Source organism: Giraffa tippelskirchi, chromosome 7 (assembly GCF_054371585.1).
Source record: "Giraffa tippelskirchi isolate mGirTip1 chromosome 7, T2T-mGirTip1v1.2.pri, whole genome shotgun sequence".
Classification (NCBI taxonomy): domain Eukaryota; kingdom Metazoa; phylum Chordata; class Mammalia; order Artiodactyla; family Giraffidae; genus Giraffa; species Giraffa tippelskirchi.
In genome coordinates this window covers 2,043,011-2,064,848 of record NC_137281.1, presented here as the reverse complement: position 1 = coordinate 2,064,848, position 21,838 = coordinate 2,043,011, and the positions used below count along the sequence as shown (strand labels likewise).

Sequence of the window (21,838 nt, the reverse complement as noted above, 5' to 3'; positions counted from 1 at the left end):
ACTTAAACAATTGTAACAGATAGTGGAACTATATGTAACTTTGTTCTGTATTTTCCACATCTCGTGTAAATGTATTATCATATTTTCATAATTTAAAAAAGACAAAATAAAGATAAAAAGCAAAAAAATTATATAATGGGACGATAAGTGACTTTGTTTTGTATTTCCCAAGTCTCCTGTAAACGTGTTATCATACTTTCATAATTTAGAAAAGAAAAGCAAAGACTGCCCATTTTCAGACGTCCAGGGAGATATCCAGTGGAGCCCATGGGTAGCTCGGTTTTGGGGTCTGGGTAGACAGCAGGCTCGACCACTGTCTGCAGGGGGGTTTGTGAGCCCCAGGTAGTGGAGAGGTAGGCGGGGAGAGAGCCTCGTATCTGGGTGAGGCCCACAGGGACTAAGCCAGAGAGGGGACTCAGGATACTGTCGGAGGCCACGGCAGTCAGGACTGCGGCGAAGGAAGCGGGAAGCAGTGGAGACATTCCAGGGGCAGTGAGATGTGAGACTTCCAGCAGGGGTGACTCATCGGAGCCAGCAGCTCAGCTGGGGCTGACCTCCAGGGCTGACCCCACATCGTCAAGGGAATTTACGGGGAGGTTACGGAACGCTTGCTCCCGGGACATGGGCTTCAGAGTCCCTCCAGTGCCTCCCAGATCAAAGATGTGCAGAAACCAGACGCCCACTGGCCTTGGACGCCTGGAGACCTGGCCGTCTTCCACCCTGGATCTTCCCGCCCACCACAGCCACATCTTCCTAAATGTGGGGGACTTTGCGAGCCTCTGGCACGTTTGGAGAACTCTACCACCCTTAGGGGGTCACAGGGGTGCAGTTTGGGGCAATCAATCTCTCCTTTTCTATTAAAGTCATTTCTATTAGAAGTTAAGTAAGCAAATATAAGTAAACAAAAATAAATGTTCAGAATACCTTCTCCTAGTATTTTTGGTACTTGACTTGTGGTTTTGCAGAAATAAGAAATACTATGAGGACTCTTCCCTGGTGGCTCAGACGGTAAAGAATTCGCCTGTAATGCAGGAGATCTGGGTTGGGAAGACCCCCTGGAGAAGGGAACAGCTACCCACTCCAGCCTTATTGCCTGGAGAATCCCATGGACGCAGGAGCCTGGCGGGCTACAGTCCATGGGGTTGAAAAGAGCTGGACACAACTGAGCCACTTTCACTTTCATAAGGAATCTTGGGTCTTCCCTGGTGGTTCAGATGGTAAAGAATCTGCCTGCAATGCAGAAGCCAGGGTTTCCCTGGTGGCTCAATGGTAAAGAATATGCCTGCCAATGCAAGAGAATGCAGGTTCGATCCCTGGGTCGGGAAGATCCCCTGGAGGAGAGCAAGGCAACCCACTCCAGTGTTCTTGCCTGGAGAATCCCGTGGACAGAGGAGCCTGGTGGGCTGCAGTCCATGGGGTCACAGAGCCGGACACAACTTAGTGACTGACACTTTAGTGTGTATATGTCAATCCCAATCTCTGAATATATCCCTCCTCCCTTACTGACTGGTAACCATAAGTTTGTTTTTTACAACTGTGATTCCATTTCTATTTTGTACATAAATTCATTTGTACCATTTTTTTTTTAAGATTCCATACGTAAGTGATATTGCAGGATATTTGTCTTTTTCTCTGACTTATTTCACTCAGGATGACAATCCTCAGCTCCATCCTGAAAGCCCTGTGGCCAAAACACAATTTTTTAAAAACTTATGTTTACAAAGCAGTGGTTATTAAACAGTTGAAGGCTTGGAGAAATGATCAGTATACCATGTATGAAAGTAAAGGACTTTAAGTACTTCATGAATGAAATGATCTTTTTTTCTTTCAAATTTTTTTTTGTTTTTACCTTTTTATTTTTTCCCCTGCCATGCGGCCTGTGAGATATTAGTTGCCTGACCAGGGATCCAACCTCTGCTAACCACTGAACCGCCAGGGAATTCCCAAAAATCACTTCTTAAAAGATGTGTAGGTAACATATCACTTATTGTTGTTGCTGTTTAGTCACTAAGTTGTCTCTGACTTTTTGAGACCCCATGGACTGCAGCCCACCAGGCTCCTCTGTCCATGGGATTCTCCAGGCGAGAATACTGGAGTGGGTTGCCTTGCCCTCCTACAGGGGATCTGCCCAGACCAGGGATTGAACCTGCGTCTCCTTCATTGGTAGGCATATTCTTTACCTCTGAGCCACCAGGGAAGCCCTAAGAATATTTTTAAAAGCCACTTACAGCTCATGGGTCCTACACAAACAGGAGATGGGAATCATAGGATGACAAGGATCAGGCTCAGCATAAAATTATTCTAAAATGCTGTTTCAGGATAGATAAGCAGGGACTCTGCTGGTGGTCCAGTGGCTAAGACTCCGAGCTTCCAATGTCAGGGATTCAAGTTCGATCCCTGCTTAGGGAACTAGATCCCACATGCCGCAACTAAGACCCCCGGAAAGCTAAATCGGTTCAGTTCAGTCGCTCGGTCGTGTCTGATTCTTTGCGACCCCCATGGACTGCAGCACACCAGGCTTCCCTGTCCATCACCAACTCCCCGAGCTTGCTAAATAAATAAATACAAATTTTTTTAAAGTACCTGATGCACTTAACTCTTATCCAGGTATCTAAAAAAAAGGTAACTAAGCAGACACCAGTGGGAAGAAGCGGTGTGTGTGTCAGCCCCTGGTGTCGTGGGCATGGAGCAGACACCTGTCAGCCTCCGGGTGGCTGGAGGGCATGTGTGGGCAGTTAGCTTCGCCCTTGGGATCTGGGAGAACAGTGAGTGACCAGACTCCCGCTGGTCCTGGAAGGAGCTCGTCCACCCCAACCCCTAAGCCCACTGTCCACAAGTCAGGGCCCTCTCTGAAGATGTTCTTGCTGATTCTGCTTTTCCTGGGACTGGCAGACGCCTGCATCCCCCGGGAAGGTAAGCCCAGCTCCTCCTGCCGTTGCCCCCTCCTCCGTTTCTTACCATGGGAGGGAGCCCAGTGTCTGGCCTCAGAGAGCCTCTTAGAGTCTAAGTCCAGGCTCCTTCCTGCTCCCTGTTTAGAAATTCTCACTTCCCCTTCCGCTTGGTGGAGATGGAGGGGTGGGCAAGTCCTGGGAATCACGGCTCCTGCCCTTGGAGACACACAGACTTGTGTCTGAACCCTGGTTAAATCACCGACTCCTTAGGTGGCGCAGTAGTAAAAAGAATCCACCTGCCAAGGCTGGAGACGCCAGAAACTTGGGTACAAGCCCTGGGTCGAGAAGACGCCCCTGGAGGAGGAAATGGCAACCCACTCCAGTATTCTTGCCTGAGAAATCACGTGGCAGAGGAGCCTGGCGGGCTACCGTCCGTGGGGTCGCAAAGAGTCGGACACGACTGAGCACTCACAAGAATCTGTGACACCGGGGGTGGGAGTGATTGCCCCGCAGAAGTGGTGCTGACCTGTCCTCTGCACACTTTATCAGGGGTGATGTGTTGGTGAGGTGTCTTACTACCCGTGATGTTAAGTTTGATCACCGACCAGCTACTATCTTCCCCTTTGTAATTACTAGATAATCTGGCTGAGATCACTGGGAACTTCTCAGATATTCTATTCCTCCTCACACTTTTCCCCCATGAACTGCAGCATCCATCTGTGGATCTTGTCTGCCAAAACGATTGCTGTAGTATTTGCACGATGGTGATTTTCTATTTCTCTTATTCCTGATACATATATACGTTGGAATGCTTCTGTAAAGAAGACTCAGTGCTTCTGTTCTGTTTACTTATTCAAGTAATTATATCAATCTGAACACATGGATATTTATTTTATCAACAAAAAGTAAGAGCTTATCTTTTGATGGGTGAAAGGGTGATGGCCACAAGTTCTGTTTTGGACATGCTAAGTGTGAAGGGCTTGTAAGATGTGCAAGACCTCCATGGGTCACAGGTTCCATGAGAGTAGGGTTCGTGATGTCTTATTTTCTCCTGAACCAGCATCTCTCTCCCCACCAGTGTCACAAATGTCTACAGATCGGGAATTGAGTCTAATTCACCTGCGCCCCCAGCACTGAGCGCAGACCAGGGCCAGTGTATGTGGCTGGTGAACGCTGGATGGATGATGCAGGATAATGGATGGACAATGGGTGGATGATGGCTAGATGGATAAACTGATGGATGGTGAATGGCTGGATGGATGGAAGTAAGAGTAGATGGATGATGAATTAATGGAAGGATGGATGGATGACAAATGGATGATGGTTAAATGGATAAATTGAAGGACGGTGGATGGGTGGAAGGAAGGATGGATGGATGATGGTTAGATGGATAAATCAATGGATGGTGGGCAAGTAAATGGATGGATAGATGGATAATGCATGGCTAGAAGGATGCGTGGACTTAAGTACCTTTACCTATAGACTGGATGGGTTAATGCATCTCCAGTGACACTTTCAGCTCTGGGCTCCTTGGGCACTGCAGCAATCTGAGTCTAATGCTGAATTCTCTCCCTGCGCCCTGCTCCCTTCTTCCTGTTCCTGCCGGGATCCGGATGGCCTAACACTTTCGCCTCCAGTTGCAACAGAAGAAAAAAGTAAGAACTGTGGACATCCCAAGTCTGTACTCCCATAGCCAGTTCCTCTCAGATTCATGTAGATTTTAAGACCCCTCTGGGGATTCTGGGGAAAAGTGAGCCTCGTCTGGGAAAAAGGGGGCCAGGGCATCACTAGTAAAAGCAAGCCATTGACATCTCTGTCTTCTAGTGATGCCTGCTGCCCAAAGGGCTGTTCGTTCATCCTTTTGTCTGGGGAAGACAGGCTCAGTGGGTGAATAGAGAGCTCTTATCAGAAAGAAAGAATGGTTGGAATATTTTTACTAGAGTTATATTCTCTCTCTCTCACACATACACACACACACACACACACACACATATATAATGTATCCGTAGGATCCATTTATAAAACTGTAATGCTAAAGAAGCGTTCTCCAAACTTACGGTTGCCGGGGGAAGGGTGAGGGGGAGGGATAGTTAGGGAGTTTGGGATGGGCATGGACACACGGCTGTATTTAAAATGGAAAACCAACAAGGACCTACTGGACACCACAGGGAACTCTGCTCAATGTCACGTGGCAGCTTGGATGGGAGCAGGGTTTGGGGGAGAGTGGACACATGTATATGTATGCCTGAGTCCCTTCACTGTTTACCTGAAACTATCACAACATTGTTAATTGGCTATACCTCGGTATAAAATAAAAAGTTTAAAAAAAAGAAGTAGAGTTATCAACATCCTTGCCAATAGTGTAACCAAGCTGTTTGATCTTTGTCTAATTATACGTGGCAAACTACCTAAAAACGGTCTCTCATGAAATCCCTCCCCCGTAAGAATAGGCTGGGGTGAATGAAGGAAGACTGCACACACACACAGAGGTCTATGGCTCTTAGAACAAGACACAGCCTCTCATTCTGGGGCCCTATCCTATCTTGGGCTTCCCTGGTGGCTCAGCTGGTAAAGAATCTGCCGGCAATGTGGGAGACCTGGGTTTGATCCTTGGGTTGGGAAGATCCCCTGGAGAAGGGAATGGCTACCCACTCCAGTATTCTGGCCTAGAGAATTCCATGGACTGTATAGTCCATGGGGTTGCAAAGAGTTGGACATGACTGAGTGACTTTCATTTTCAAATGAAGGAAGAAAGGCATGCAAGTGGAAATCATCTGAGGTGGATAAATTACTGTTAATTCCAACTTCTGTCTTGCTTTTATCTTCCATGTCGATCCCCTGACTCCTGGTCCTGCTGTCCTTTTCCAGTCAAATGTAAGTCTCATCTCCTTCTCCCTATGTAACTAGGGAGCCCTTCAACTGGAGGCTGAAGGGGTGCAGGGGATGGGGGATGGCTGTCTGTCATCTTCAACCTGGGCAGCTCACAGGATGCTCTCAATCTCAGCGTGGCTCCAAACCCAGAGCCTGCAGATCCCTGGGGCCAACCAGATGGACTTCGGGGAGGTCGGCCAGCCTCTATAATCTTGTGCAAAACTGGGTGTGAGAGACAGAATCTCGGTGGTTTTCTGGGAATATGGACTTCATAGCTTCGATCAGATTTTCAGTAGGACCTTGTGCTCTAACACATACAACTGGACTGGACTGCAATGTGTGGATTCATTGGTGGGTTGTAGATGAGAGAAATAGGGTGCAGTCTGGCCAAGGCTCCCTCCTTGCCAAGTATTAACCATCCTGGTCTCTGACTATTGGTTGTAATGGAGACCCTCATCTGCCACCCTCCAGAGACTCAGGTGTAAGGGGGGTGGTGGGTGGTTGGATGCCCCAGACCATGGTATCCCAGGCTTTCTTGACCTCTGGGATAAATGTGCCTCTAAAGAGGCCTGTGGGCTTCCCTGATGGCTCGGGGTAAAGAAAGACTTGGGTTCAATCCCTGGGTTGGGAAGATGCCCTGGAGAAGGAAATGGCAACCCACTCCAGTCTTCTTGCCTGGGGAATCTCATGGACAGAGGGGCCTGGCGGGCTACAGTCCGTGGGGTTGCAGAGTCGGACAGGACTGAGTCACTGAGCACACACGGAGGTCTGTGGTTCTTAGAACGAGGCACATCTCATTCTGGGCCCATCCTGTCCTGGGACCTGGGGGATGCAATGGGGGATAAAGGATGAATTAACGCATTTCCCCTTCTCTCTGATCCCGCTGGCCACCTTTGATCCTCTCCTTCCTGCTGTTTGCGCCGAGGCAACAGTGCTGAAAGGTAACATTTTTGTCCCCTCTCTCCCTTTGGGCTCTGATTGCCCTTGGCAGACGGGGTGATTTTTGCCTGCCTTTCAAGGATCTTTCTTCTTGTGACGGTCCACAGCCCAGCTTCTAATCTAGAGACATAAAAAGTCGAGACTGGATATCTTGATGAAAAAATACTGCACCCCTCTCTCCTTCCCCCGTAAAAACTAGTTGATCAGAAATCGAGCACATTTCTATGGTTCATTTGTGACTAAAGGAAAGCCATTTGGTTGTAGAGCTAAATTCAGGTCTATCTGAGATCTGTGGAGGAGGAAATGGCAACCCACTCCAGTATTGTTGCCTGGAGAATCCCATGGACAGAGGAGCCTTGCAGGCTACAGTCCGTGGAGTCACAGAGTTGGACACCACTGAAGTGACTTAGCACACATAATTCTTCCTTCTGTCTCCATGCCCCTCACCATGGACATACATGCAGTCATCTCTATGTAAGCTTGTTAGTATTATTATTATCAGTATATAGACAACTTAACTCCAGCCCTGCGATGGATATTAATATACTCGCCTTGTGGGTGAGGAAATAGAACTTTATAGAGGAAGCTGGAGAGATGTGCGTTTGAATTTTTGCGCTTTCACTCATCCACTGTGTGGGGCTTCAAAAATGAATACAATATCTCAGAGCTTCAGCTGTTCTCATTGACAACATGAGGACAATTCTCTAACCTTAGACGGCTGGTGTGAAATCAGTAGAAGGAAACAGCGTTGGGCTTTTTTCTAGAGTCAGTGAAGAATAGTTCTTTTCTCTCTTTCCTACCTAGCTGAAGAATGGCCCCTGAATGTGTCCCCCCCACCCCCGCTCACTTAAATCTCCCCGAAATCAAATACAAAGCCATTCTCAATAATCTCGCCTAACCGCTCCCCGCGGCCCTGGGGGACTCTGTTTCCAAGCCTGTCCCAGCTCCCAGCATCTGATCTTCCTGTCGGTTTTCTGCTCATGGCTTCCTCTCCGTGGTCCCGCTGTTCTGTATCCTCGACCACCACGCCGACTTTCCCTCGACGCACCGCTCTCAGGAATCGTAGGTAAATACCGCGTCTCATTCAAGATGCCCTCTGACTGTGAACTTTGGGGGGAAACTCTGAGCAAGATTTTCTGGGCATTTAACATACGTCTGGAGCCATGCTTGGGTGATGGAAACCCAAAGATGGATCATACGTGTTCATTCTTAAGGAACTCAGAGACTTATGGAAAACAGACACACACAAAACCCAGAAATTAAATTAGATTAGAGACACTGATGTCTGCTAGTGGTGATGGTGAAGAAAGGGATAATGGGAATATTGAAGAAACCCCAAGTCATGCCTGAGCTCTCATAGCCATACTTGCCAAAGAAGAGAGCTTCTTAAATCTGTTGAACTGGGGAAATCCACTAATTAGGTATATTTCCTTCTGTTGCATTTGCACATCTTTTGTTATGTCGTCTTCCCCAGGTATGATGAGCAGGCTGTCAGCGGATGGTAAGTGTGAGAATTCTGTCTTCTCTGGTGTTTCTCTTCTCTTGTCTATAAGGTAATGCAGATTTACGGAGTCTTTTGTGTTTTTTGTTATTTATTTAAATCAAGTGTTTTTTTTATTTATGTTTTCTTTATTTATTTTGGAAGAAACATTCAGACAGTATCTGATCATGTTTTGTCTCTTAGAGTTTTAAGGTAATGGAAATTTTTATTACGGTCAAATGACAGTGCTAGAATTTTGCGTAAGATCATGCAATTTTGCATAATATCATGTGGTAGATTTCTTAAGTTATAAAATATATATGCACATGCGAAAAGTTGTAGGAACATAAAATAAGCGTTAAAACCTTCCTTTCTGTCCTACTCCCAGTTCTACTGTCTTGAAACAGCCACCACTACTAGTCTCCTATATGTTCTTACAAGAAATACACTTACATACGAATATCTTCAACTTTTTGAGGTCCTGACTCAAATGACTGGGTCAAAGAGCAGAGGCCTTTTAAATCTGGACAGAGGTTTAGCAAATGTACAGTTCCATAAACTGCCTACAAGAATGCTAATTTTCCCACACCTCCAGCAACATGGGGTAGCATCTAGCTTTCTGATTTTTCGAAATGGGATGGCTGAAAAATTGGTCCCCATGTTCACAGGTAGAGAGGCTGAACCCCAACAGAAGTTCCTGCTACATCTCTACTATCCAGTCCCATGCTATCATTTATGTTTTCCTGTAAAGGACTCCACTTTAAAAGGACTTCTTTTATTTAAAAGCTTAAATAGATAAACTTGCAAAGGAAGGTTTACATTCCTTAAGTCAGTGAAAAGCCAGTATCGTTTGTTCTAAGAAGATGCAATGCAAAGAAATAGAGAAAAACAACAGAATGGGAAAGACTAGAGAAGGAAATGGCAACCCACTCCAGTATTCTTGCCTAGAAAATTCCATGGACAGAGGAACCTGGTGGGCTACAGTCCATGGGGTTGCAAGAGTTGGACGCGACTTAGCGACTAACTCACAGAGATCTCTTCAAGAAAACTGAAGATACCAAGGGAATATTTCATGCAAGCATGGGCTCAATAAAGGACGTAAATGGCAAGGACCTAACATAAGCAGATGAGGTTAAAAAGAGGTGGCAAGAATACATAGAACTACACAAAAAAAGTCTTAATGACCATGATGGTGTGGTCACTCACCTAGAGTCAGACATCCTGGATTGTGAAGTCAAGTGGACCTTAGGAAGCATTGCTGTGAAAAAAGCTAGGGGAGATGTTGGAATTCCAGTTGAGCTATTTAAAATAATAAAAGATGGTGCTGTTAAAGTGTTGCACTCAATGTGCCAGAAAATTCGAAAAATTCAGCACTGGCCATAGGACTGGAAAAGGTCAGTTTTCATTCCAATCCCAAAGAAGGGCAATGCCAAAAAGAATGTTCTAAGAAGATAACTGCAAAAATAGACATAATGAAACCATGGAAATAAAGCATTAATTATAACAATACTGATGACTGCTGAGGGTCTAGTCTGAAGACAGGTCTCCCTTCAGTGGAAAGGAAGACCAGAGAGCATTAGAGAGAGGTTCTGGACAAGTTAGCATCATTTTGAGACTTCTTAGAAGAAAGAGAATTGTAAAGGGAACTCGATATTAGATTACATATTCCCACCATGCGACTCCAAAGGAGTGACAGTGACTCTGTGTCCGCCTGAGACCTTTCCAGCCATCCCCAAGGGTTCACGTCCCAGTACACAGGACACACCTGGATCTGGAGCTCCCGGCAGATGGAAATGTGAACTGGACTTCCAGGAGTAGATACGCCTGGCGTGTTTCAAGCCAGCTCTGTTCTTTACCAGCATATGGGACCCTGGAGCAAGTCTGTTCTCTTCCCCCATAGAGTAGGGCTAGTAATCCATGCTATAAGGGGTGCTGCTTCATGTTATAATAAACTATAACATTTTATATGTTATAAAAAATATATGATGTGACAATAAAATCTATGAAAAACTCAGGTACTAGGGAGCTGGTTAAAGGGGGCTCGGCTCCCTGGGTTCTGGAGTCCACAGCCCTCATCACTGCTTCTTGTCCTTCAAAGATAACAGGTTCTCACTTCTCTCCCCTTGGGTTGCTGAAGAGCTCTCTGCTTTCTCTGTGTTGCCATCAACCTGGAAGCAGACCTCTCCTGCCCGGGTTCCCATGAGAAATCGGCTGAGACCTTACGAGTAATGAGTCTCGATGAAACGAGGGCGTGCGGAACAGTCAGAGCCCCGGGCAGACGGTCTCCTCCCATCTCGGCTCACTCTCTCTCTTCTCATTGTTTCCTTTCTTCCCACACTGCCGGTGGAGTTCCAATACCTTCTCCTTCTCACAAGCTGAATAACACAGGGCTCCCCAACTCCTACCCTTGAAGGATCCTCTCCATGCAGAAATATCAGAGCTTTATGGGCCAAGACCTCCCTCCTTGGAAAACAGCCAGACTTCATAAACAGCGAGCTTCTTAGTCAACAGACGACATGGCTGTAAGGCCAAAGATCAACATCAGAATGACATTATTAGGCATAATAACCTAATATCCAGAGTGGAGTGTGGATAAATTCATATAGTCAAGGCTTCCTTGGTGGCTCAGTGGTAAAGAATCCTCCTGCCAATGCAGGAGACCCAGCTTCAATCCCTGGGTGGGGAAGATCCCCCCTGGAGGAGGGCAAGGCAACCCACTCCAGTATTCTTGCCTGGAGAATCCCTTGGACAGAGGAGCCTAGCGGACCACAGTCCGTGGGGTTGCAGAGAGTCGGACATGACTTAGCGATTAAAGTACAACTACAGAGGCCACAGTCATGGCTCACAGACCGGAAACCATCTGTACAGACGAGAAAGCTGACGGCCAGGAAGAGGCAGAGCATCAGAGGCAAAGCAGCGACTGACAGAAATGTCCCGCGGGACTTCCCTGGTGGCCCAGCCGTTAATAAGACTTGGCCTTCCAATGCAGGGGCCGCGGGTTCCATCCCTGGTCAGAGACCCAAGATCTCAAATGCCTCGAGGCCAAAAAGCCAAAACACAAAACAATATTGTAACAAATTCAATAGATTTTAAAAATGATCCACATCAAAACAAAATTCTTTAAAAGAATTCCCTGGAGCATCTTTGAAAAGCCAGTATGTTTCAGGGTTCTGCTTGGATCATTTCTTTTAAGCCTCATCACCCCTCTGAGACAGGTGGATCCCATTATCATCCAGAGTGAGTCCGTGAGCCCAGGACATGCCTAGCTTTAGCATTAAAACTCTTTCACCCAGAGAACCCCTTCAAGTCCTGGTCCACCAGGACCATCGGCCATCCCGTTACAATTGCACTTTTATGAGAAAACAAAGCCCTAGAGAGATGGGGTAAGTTGCCCAAGAGCTGGGTCCAGGTCTTTCCCTGTTCGCCCATCATTCTTAGGATGAAGCCTGAGTTCTTTAAAATGACCCACAGGGCTGGGCATCATTTAACTCTGGACGTCCTTGTCCCCTGGTCATCTTCTCCTGCCGTGTCCCCTCGGCGGGTCACTCTCCATCCTTCCGAAGCTCCAGAGTCCTTCCCAGCCAGGACCGTCCCACCGCCTGGAACGCGTCTCTCTCTCTCCCCTCCAAAGGGCTTCACCCGGCTAACCCCTCCTTATCTTTCCGGCGTCGGCCTCACTGACAGCTCCTCCAAGACGCCTTCCCTGGCAGCCGCACAAGGCCAGCAAACGCCGCCCCCTACCAGGCTTCTGACTCTCGTGGCTTGCCCGCGTTCCCCGAGCGTAAGACCCTTGGCCGGCTCCCTGTCCGTGTGGCCTGCACAGCTTGCACACACTAGAGGCTGCCCTGGTGCTTCTTAGAGAGACAGAGAGAACGACCGGGCCTCCGGCCGCCTCATGTCCCGTAGCGCTTCTGTCTCTGTCTCCTCTGACTGGCCAGGGAGCCTCATTTTGCAGTCGCTTACTTCACGGTGTCTTAACGCGGATCTCTGTCTTCCCTCTGCACCTCCGTTGGAACCGGGCTGCCTGCACCCTCGCCTCCAGACAGGACAGACGAAGAAAGTAAGTGCTTTTCCAGCCCGGAGTCTGTGTCCTTGAGATGACAGTCCCGTAACCCTCTCTGGGATTACCGCCTGTTGTGGTTCAGTTGCTCCGTCACGTCTGACTCTTTTGTGACCCCCCACCCCACCCCCTGGGGACTGCAGCCCACCAGGCTCCTCTGTCCGTGGGATTTCCTCGTTAAAAATTCAGGGGAGGGGAATTTCCTGGTGGTCCAGGGGTCAGGACTCTGTTGGGTTTCAGCCCTGCTGGGGGAACTGAGATCCTACCTGTCCCACAGTGAAGCCCAAAACCAAACAAACCAAAACAAGACAAGCTGCAGGGGAAAAGCCGTTGCGGGCAGTGTTGCTGCAGGTCCCGGCATTTAGATGGGGCCGAAAGCAAGACTGTTACAAGCAGGCTGCAGTCGGGCTGTGCTTGTAACATTTAACGACCATTTCTGTGGGGAGAGGGCCGGGAGGGGAGCCCTGGTTTGCAACCACCGCCAATTGTGTGGTATAAATGCTTTAGCTCTGGGCTGATCTGAAGCCACTAATCAGGTCTGGCAGTGGCTTGGGAAAGTTTTGCAAATTTAACAACCATCTCTTGCAAGCCAGCTCCCACACAACCCCCCGGGTCTCAGGGATGTTGCTCTCCTTTGCTGTGTAAATTGCTCCCATGAAAAAGGGCCTACCTTCCAAAAGGAACGGTTTGGGGGTTCTTGCGAGAGAAAGCGGGCCATGTTCCTTAGAGAGCGGGGGACACATTCTAAGGGAGACAGATGTATGCCCCCCAGGTCAGGTGAGCTGGGGAAGCACCTCTCTCCCATCTCTATTGTGCCTCCAGGGCAGAGTCTTATCTGCCTCTCACACCCGCGACCTAGAAGCATGTCTAACACACATGGGCTGCACTACTCTTCTTGAAGCAAAAGAGAGCTCCCTTCTATGGCTGATGGATGTAATTTTTGCTGATGGGAAGGGGTGGAAGAGAGCTAACATTGGAGCATCTACCTCTGTGATATTGCTGAGTCCTCCCCATGGCACTCTGCGCCAGATGGGACCCGAGTTTTAAGGCATGGCTCCCCAAACTGGGGCTTCCCTGGTGGCTCATTGGTAAAGAGCCCGCCTGCCAATGCAGGAGATGCGGGTTCAATCCCTGGGCTGGGAAGATCCCCTGGAGCAGGAAATGGCAACCTGCTCTGGTACTATTTTTGCAGTGTTTTTGTGAGTCTATAATTAGCGCACAATAAAAGCTTACAAGTAACTTGGTGAATGTTTAATGAGTGAATAAAGGAACGTGCTGGGGGGTGGTGCGTGTTTGACCCCACTCTCTCGCTCATTTTCTTCCATGTTGACCCCCTGATTTCTGTTCTGCTGCACCTTCCAGTAAAAGGTGAGTTAGTCCTCCTTCTCTGTGCTGATTCGGGTGTTTTCAGATGCTGAGACAAAAGAGAAAACAAGAAAGAGAAGGGAATCTTTGGATTGTTCTCAACTGGGGACCCGGGTTGAGAGAGACCCTCTGCTAACAGGGTCTCCATCTATCACTCTCGATTCTAAAGGGGGCTCAGACTGACCTGCCGGGGTCCACAGGGCCCCTGAGACTGCACGGATGACATCAAGAGTTTGTGGGAGGCAGGGGTGGGTCTGAGGCTGTATGTGTGACTGGGTGTGTGAGCGCACGGCCATCAAGGTCTCCAGATTTTAGCAGAAGCCGAAGACCACAGCCCCAGAACGCAAGGACGTACTGAGCTGCGTGTCTTTGCGGAGAGGACAACTGAGTGAGGAGAACCTCAGAGCCACGGCTTCCTCTTTGCTCAAGCTTCCTCCCTCCTGACCTCTCAGGAGAGAAAGGAGACAAAAGTGGGTCGGGGGGGTCTTCTTCTGAGGACCTTCCTCATCTTGGGGGACCAACGCTCAAGGAAAACGGGTGTCTGGGGAGTCTGCCCACCCGGATAAACAGGGCTCCAAAGGAGGCAAGTGTAGTGGAAGCAGGCAGAGTCCCCACCGTGGGCCCCGGCCACCCCATGAGATCTGGGGGCACCGCATCCCACCGCGACGGGAGGGTCCCTCCGGAGGGCCAGCAGGGTGGGATGAGCCGGGGGCAAGCCAGTCACACTTCTCATCCTCTCCCTGTTCTGTTGACGCCCCGATGGCTCCTGCTGGGATCCCTCCTCCCCGCCGCCCGCACCGTGGCAGTCCTGAAACGTGAGTCTCTTTTTCACATTGTCTCCATGACTGTTTGTTCCCTTTCTTATCACTGCAATGGGGTCCCTTCCCAGCCATGGCCTCACCGATCAGAGAATCTTTCTCTGTTTTTTTTTTTTTTATTAATCCGGGGACTGGGAAAAAATGGCTGTATGACTTTCCCTTTCTAAAAGGCGAGGTGTCTTATGGGAACCAAGGCCCTGGTCAAATCAGGGACACGGGCAACGTTCTTACGACGATGGTGATGACAGGAAGCTTCATTCAGGGTCTCCTGGGCGCTGGTCACGTTTAACGTACTTTGTTACATTCCCCCACCAGGTAGGCATTATTCATCTGAAGCGTGTAACGTGCCTACACCGTGGCGACAGCAAATACGCGGAGCAGGCGTGGGGGCTGCCCTTCCCGCCTAACTCTGAGCCAGCGCCAGTTCCTTAGGCCACTGGTTGTTGCTTAGTCGCTCAGTCGTGTCCGACTCTTTGCGACCCCATGGACTGTAGCCCGCCAGGCCCCTCTGTCCATGGGATCCTCCAGGCAAGAACACTGGAGTGGGGTGCCATTCCCTTCTCCAGGGGGTCTTCCTGAGCCAGGGATTGAACCCGCGTCTCCTGCATTGGCAGGTGGATTCTTTACTGCTGAGCCACCAGGAAAGCCCCTTAAGCCGCTAGATCTCCACTCTGACCCGCATGGTGGGCCTTCCAACCATCCCCGCTCTCACGGCTCAGCACCACCTGCCTGCACTCGGTTCTCGTTTGCTCCCAGTCTCCCCACCTTCTGATCTTATGACTTTTTTTCCCTTCCGCGGTCTCATCTCTCACGGCCCCTTGCACTCAACGTTCTGGACTTTGTCTGCAACCCTGAACACGGTCCTGCCTCCCGGACCACATTTTCTCCTGGATGGATGACATCAGAGATCCTAGGTAAATAATCTCACTCCATGCATGCCCCGAGATTTTGGCATGGGAAGTTTGGGAAGAAAATTCTTTTTCCAAAAAATATTTATTTTTAGCCGTGCTGGGTCTCCGTGGCTGTGTGTGGCTCTCTCTAGTTGAGGGGAGCGGAGGCCACTCTCTAGGGGTGGTCTCGGGCTCGTCCTTGCGGTGGTCTTCTCGTGTTGTGGAGCAGGGACCCCAGGGCGTGGCTCAGAGGCTGTGGTTCCTGGGCTCCGGAACACAGGCTCAACAGTGGTGGCGCTTAGTTGCTCCGAGGCATGTGGGATCTTCCTGGACTGGGGATCAAACCCGTGTCTCTCCTGCATTGGCAGGTGGATTTCTTACCACTGAGCCACCAAGGAAGCCCGGGAAGAATATTCCTTTTAACTCTCCGTATGGGATAGGACCGTGCCGGGCGGTGGAAACCCAAAGATGAACCTCACATGCTTGAACCTCTAGATAAACCCCACATAGACTGATGAGGGTCGGGCAGATAGCTTTAAGGCAACATGACCGTCCTCAGGGAGGAGCGATGAGAAGACGCGAGAGGCACCTCGGGGTGCGTCAGTTGCCCGTCTGAGGGCACTTAGCAGGCTGCCGCGGGCAATCCCATGTCTACATTGTCTCCGCAGGTTTGCTGAGCCTCCAGGTGCTGAATGGTAAGTAGTGACCGCGCTGACTGGCTCCACCATTTGCTTTTGCTCCTGGACACAAAAATATAGACTTATCAGCTTTTCTTTTTTAATTTTTAATTTTCTTTTTCAATTTATGATTGAAACCTTACACTCTTTATCATCATCATCTGAACATGATAAGTGTCTTTTCTTTTCCATTCATCCAACAACAGATGCTAATTAATATTAGTCACTGTGTGTTCAGCCCCGTCCTAGACGTTAGAGATACAGCATGGAACAGGTCAGAGATCTGCGTCCAGATAGAACTAACGAGAAGAGAAAGAACATGAATCAATAGAGAAATAGTGGGTTAAAACTCTGTTGGACGCTAAGCCCTCTGAAAACCACAGAGGAAGGGAGACGGGAAGGCAGGGTAGGAGAGCTGGATACGTTTTTAAAAGGTGATCAGGGAAAGTGACTTTGAGCAAAGACTTGGAGGAGGTGAGGGAGCCAGTCATGAGCACATATGGGTGAAGGGGGTTCGTGGCAGAGGGAACGTCAGATGGAAAGGCCACGAGGCCACGGAGTGCCTGAGACCAGGGGCTGCCGGGGGCTGGGCGCATCCTCGCCGCTCCTTATCTGGGGCGCCCAGAACCGCTGCTTACTCTTTGGTCTCCACTCATTTCAGAATTTGTTGATCATTTCTTTTCTTCCTTTTTCCCCCTCCTCTTCCTTCCTTCCCTTCCTTCTCTGCCTCTTTCTCTTCCTCTTTTTAGAAGAATCAAGTGGCTGCAAGGAAGAAGGTAGGTGCATGACATCACGCCTGTTCCCACCGACAGGACTGCGAGGCCCCTCGGTCTGCGTTAAGGCAAACCCTTAAGGAGACGCAATTTCAGGCGGCCAAGGTCAGGGCTTCAGAAGCTGAGAGGATGTCCTTCTGAGGGGCAGCCAAGGCCTTCAGACCAGCCAGCCCCCTGGTACTGCCCACTGGTACCCAGGAGACGGGCACACTGCGGTGTGGCTGGGAAACGTCTCGTTTTTTCTCAGTCGCTTCTTCTGTCGATCGCTGAGGTAGAAAAGGGTTCCTAGAGGTGACGAAGGACATTGAAACTGATCCCGGCGCTGCCAAATAAATAATTCTTAAAAAAAAAAAAAAAGATTTGTATACATTTCAAAGGGACAGCTAAAGACGCCGAATAATTGATGCTTTCAAACTGTGCTGGAGAAGACTCTTGAGAGTCCCTTGGACTGCAAGGAGAGCAAATGAGTCCATCCTAAAGGAGGTCAACCCTGAATATTCATTGAAGGACTAATGCTGAAGCTGAAGCTCCAATACTCTGGCCACCTGATGCAAAGACTCACTGGAAAAGACCTTGATGCTGGGAAAGATTGAAGGCAGGAGGAGAAGGGGACGACGGAGGATGAGATGGTTGGATGGCATCACCGACTCAATGGATAAGGGTTTGAGCAAACTCTGGAAGACAGTGAAGGACAAGAAGCCTGGCGTGCTGCAGTCCATGGGGTCACGAAGAGTCGGACACAACTGAGCGACTGAACCACAACAATGAAAGGACGGAGAAAGGAATTACAACTACAAAGTAAATTCTCTAAGAAAAGGGGAGGGGCTGTGCCTTCCTCAAATTTCAACAAGGAGTTTTTCTTTTCTTTCTCATTTTTCCCTTTACACTGGTAATGTTCTGGTTTTTGACTGGAGGGCCTGTTTAGTGAGGTGAGTTATATGTGTCAACAATGCAGAAATAGCAAAGCTAAAATCAGTAAGATAGTACTAAGGAAGAGTTTATTGTGCAAAGAAGAATAGTTCTTAAACTGGGAGTTTTCAAATTCAAAACCGATATGAGATGCATGGGCAGAGTGTTCCTCACAGGGTGGCTTATTAACATGAAATTGAGGAAATTGTTTATATTTTTAAATGATGGTTATTACAATGGGGTTTCCTGAGAGCACAATGGTTGGTTAAAGGGGACTATCTTCAACCATTTTGGGGAACATGACTTAAGTTCCTCTCATGATTATCAGAGACATTTAAAAGAAATGATTTAAATTTTGCTTATGTTCCTGAAAGAAGCTAGATTTAATTTAACATCCATGACTCACGTGGGTTCCTATACTCTGGGAATTTTCAAGTGCCATCTCCTTTTTTTAAAAAAAATCTTATTAGTATTAGGGTTGTTTATTTTTTTTGTATATAATACTAAAATATAATGTAACACTTTCTTTAAAATTTAAAATGTGAAAAGAAGAGGGAAAGAATAGTAAAATTGGGCTTGTGCCCCAGATGGGGTCTGGAATGAGGAGGTGACAGGGTCAGATCTGGTGTTAGATCCCTGTGGCTCCCAGTGGGAGCTGGTCTGGGGAAGGGGAGTGTGGAGTAGAAGGCTGGTGCAATGGCAATTAGGAGGAGATGTGAGACTGGTGCCTTGCAGATGGAGAGGGGAGGTGGGGGCACCCAGTAGCAATGGACCACATTTCAATCCCAGAAGTAGGTGGATTGAGGGTGTGGGGTTCAGAGGGAGATCTATGTGGAAAGAGTTGCGGGAAAGGCAGGATGTCCACCCAGGGGGTGGCAGGCCTTCACGTTGGTCGTGTCCACTTGGATCTCCCCAGTGAAGTTCCTCCCAACGGCCACCACCCCCAAGAAGCCACTGAAGAAGAAAAGCGGATGGAATGGGCTGAGGTGCGCCTACATGATGGTCACCTTCTTGTTCGTGTCCTACAATAAAGGAGACTGGGTATGAAGAGCCGGGTTCCTAAAGGTGGGGGGGGGGGAGCATGGAGGAAGAGAGGGAAGAGCTGGGTACCTCATGGGGGAGGAGGGGGTGAACAGATGGAGGGAGGAGGGGGTGGGTACAGAGGAAGGGGAGGAGGAGCCGGGTACCCAAGGCGTGGGCAGGATGTCGGGGATGGCAGTGAAGATGGGGAGCGCCTTGCCGCACCTGTAGAAGGAGCAGGGCTAAGGGATTGGGGTGAGAGGTGGGGAATACGGAAGGGCCGAGGAGATGAGCCCCAGCCTTGCGCCCTTGCTTAGGTGAGTGGTCCTTTGATGGGGGTGACTTTGCCACCCAGGGGACACTCAGCAGCGCCTGGAGACATTTCTGGTTGTCACGTCTGGGGGAGGAGGTGCCGCTGGCATCCGGTGGGTAGAGGCCAGATGCGTGGCTTCCATAGGATGGTGCCCACAACTAAGGCTGACCCGGGTCAAAATGTCAGGGGTGCTGAGGTTGAGAAAGCCCAGGTTAGAGCGTCATGTCCTTTACTGGGATGGAGTGAGCTGGCTGGAGGATGGGCAGTAAGAGGGGAGGCTGAACAGATCAACCAGATCCTGGACGTCACCCCTCCCAGGGGTGGGAGAGAAAGGCAGGCAGGAAATAAGGAAAGCGGAGCGGGGAGGGATAGAGGGGCGTGGTCGAGCTGTCTCACCAATACCGTTTCTTTCCGCTTCCGGTCCCCCCTTCTGCAACCGCCCAAGTGTTACTGCCATTACTGTAACCCGGAGGTGGACAACAGGTATGTCCCACAGGGAAGAGGGTTTGTCCACTGCGGGTGGGACGGGAGCTTGGTTCAACCGCAGGTGGGTTTGGAAATACCAACTGTAGAATCACAGAGTTGAATGGAAAGTTTCACGTCCCTAATCTCAAGCCACAGCTTACCAATGATAAAGACGTGGAGAGCAGAAAGAGCTCATTTATGAATTCCCTCAGAGGTTATGTGGGACTTTTTAAAGTTGCAGCAGAATGCACGTAATGTAAATTTTACCTTGAGTGACGTTTCATACACTCACAATGCTGTGCAATCCTCATGGTAATTTAGCTCCAAAAATTTTTCCTCATCCCTAGAGGAAACTCTGCAACCATAAGCAGTGTCTCCTCCCAGCCCCTGGCAACCACTAATCATCTCTCGCTCTCTCTCTCTCTGGATTTACCTATTCTGGACATTTTGTATACATAGAATCATATACTATGTGGTCTTTTGTGTCTGGCTTCATTCACTTAGCATAATGCTTTCAAAGGCCATCCAGGCTATAGCATGTATCAGGACTTCATTCTTTTTCATGACTGAATAGTATTCCTTTGCATGGGTACGTGCCTGTTTATTCATTCTTCAGCTGAAGGACATTTGAGTTGTCTCCACCTTTTGGCTATTGTTACACTGCGAAGAACACTGACCCACGAAATTTTTCCTTGAACACCTGTTTCCAGTTCCCTGGGGGTACACACCCAGGTGCAGAAAGTCTGGGTCATGTGATAAGTCTATGATTAATTTATTGAGAAATGCAGTCAGTACATTTTTACCGAGTAACTGCACTATGATGAATTCTGGATTCACTAAAAGGGGTTAAATGGTGAATTTTATTTCAAGTGAATTTTACCTCGACTTTTTAAAACTATAAAAAGCAAAGACAGGTGGGAGCTGGAGCCATCCCCTGGGGCTGTCGTTTTCAGACCCCCTGCAGCAGACTGTGAGCCCCTATGGGAGCAATGAGATGCTCGACCTATTCCTGCGACTCCAGAGCCCAGAGCAAGCCTTACATATTCACCCCCTGCACCAACCCTCCGTGACCCGTGTGCCAGGCTGGGGGTGCAGCAGGGGAGGTCCTTGTGCTCTTGAGGCATGCCCCCTGGTGGGAGGGCAGGGAATAAATCCCCTGAGCTTCCTCGAAGGTGCTGTGACAGACAGAACTGGAGCGGGTAGCTTTTTCCAGAGTGTTCAGAAGAACCTCTCTCTGAAGAGAAGATATTCACATGGAGGATGGGGAGGAGAGGACGGCTGAGATTTACGGAAGTGTGTTTGGTGGGTTGGAGGGGCAAGGTGAGCAGAGTCCACAGGGCAGAGAGCCGTCCAGGATGTAAGCTGATGCTCAAATACATTTGCCTCTTCTTTCTTCCCTGCCTTAGAAACAATCCCTGCTGTGCCTTCTAATTGCCCTTCTCCATCTCAGCTCAACCCTCATGAGTCCGCCATCTCCCAGCTAATCAGTCTGGCCTCTGGGGAAATCTCCCTGTTCCTAGACTGCTGACTTGGAGGGTAATGAGTCGAGTCCTTTGAGGGATAGTGCCTGTCTGCCCAGAGGCATGGCCAGAAGGTCTTTCTGAGAAGATCCGCTGAGAGTAGCTGAGTGAGCGTCTGCAGTGGTTTCCTCCACAACTCCTCTTTAGCCTTTTTCAACCCTTCCCCGGTGTTTCTGTAATAAAAGGTACAGGTGCTGAATGACTGAATGCCCCGTTCTTCCATCGAGACTTAGCTGTGTGGGGTGGCAGTGAAAGTCACTTGGTCTTGTCTGACTCTTTGTGACTCCATGGACTGTAGCCTGCCAGGCTCCTCTGTCCATGGGATTTCCAGGCAAGGATACTGGAGTGGGGTGCCATTTCCTTTCTCCAGATCTTCCTGACCCAGGGATCGAACCCAGGTTTATGCATTGCAGGCAGATTCTTTACCATCTGAGCCACCAGAGAAGCTAAGAACCCTATCTATCACGTAATTCTAGCAGCAACCCTTGAAGGAGGTTCTACTGTGCTGCCTGCTTTGTAAGTGGAGAATACAGAAGACGTCCCCTTTTCATATCCCAGACCCGCCTTTTACTGGACTGCAAATCTGCGGAGGTTATTGTTTCTCATTGCCGCCTTTTACTCTCTATAAAATTGGGATATTAATAGTGCATAAGACATCTAACCGCTTTGATGAGGACCAGTTGTTTCATTCATCAAGAAGTTGGTTAAAACGGGCAATGAAGGGCTTCCCTGGTGGCGCAGTGGATAAGAATCCTCCTGCCAAAGCTAGGGACATGGGTTCCATCCCTGATCCGGGGAGATTCCACACGCTGTGGGGTAACAAAGCTGGTGCGGCACAACTACTGAG

The 21,838-nt window shown here is 49.0% G+C and overlaps 2 protein-coding genes across 2 annotated transcripts in view; one reads left to right on the top strand and one right to left on the bottom strand.

Moving 5' to 3' along the window:
• LOC145514421 (uncharacterized) overlaps window positions 1-21,838 on the bottom strand; it is a 259,999-nt gene that overhangs the window by 80,560 nt on the left and 157,601 nt on the right.
• On the top strand, window positions 661-20,902 carry EDDM13 (epididymal protein 13). Its single transcript, XM_081506104.1, has 9 exons — window positions 661-782; window positions 2,798-2,913; window positions 4,529-4,546; window positions 13,604-13,609; window positions 15,983-16,009; window positions 16,741-16,767; window positions 18,590-18,714; window positions 19,452-19,489; window positions 20,878-20,902. Exons 1-9 carry the CDS (start codon window positions 661-663, stop codon window positions 20,900-20,902), a joined length of 504 nt encoding a protein of 167 aa, XP_081362230.1.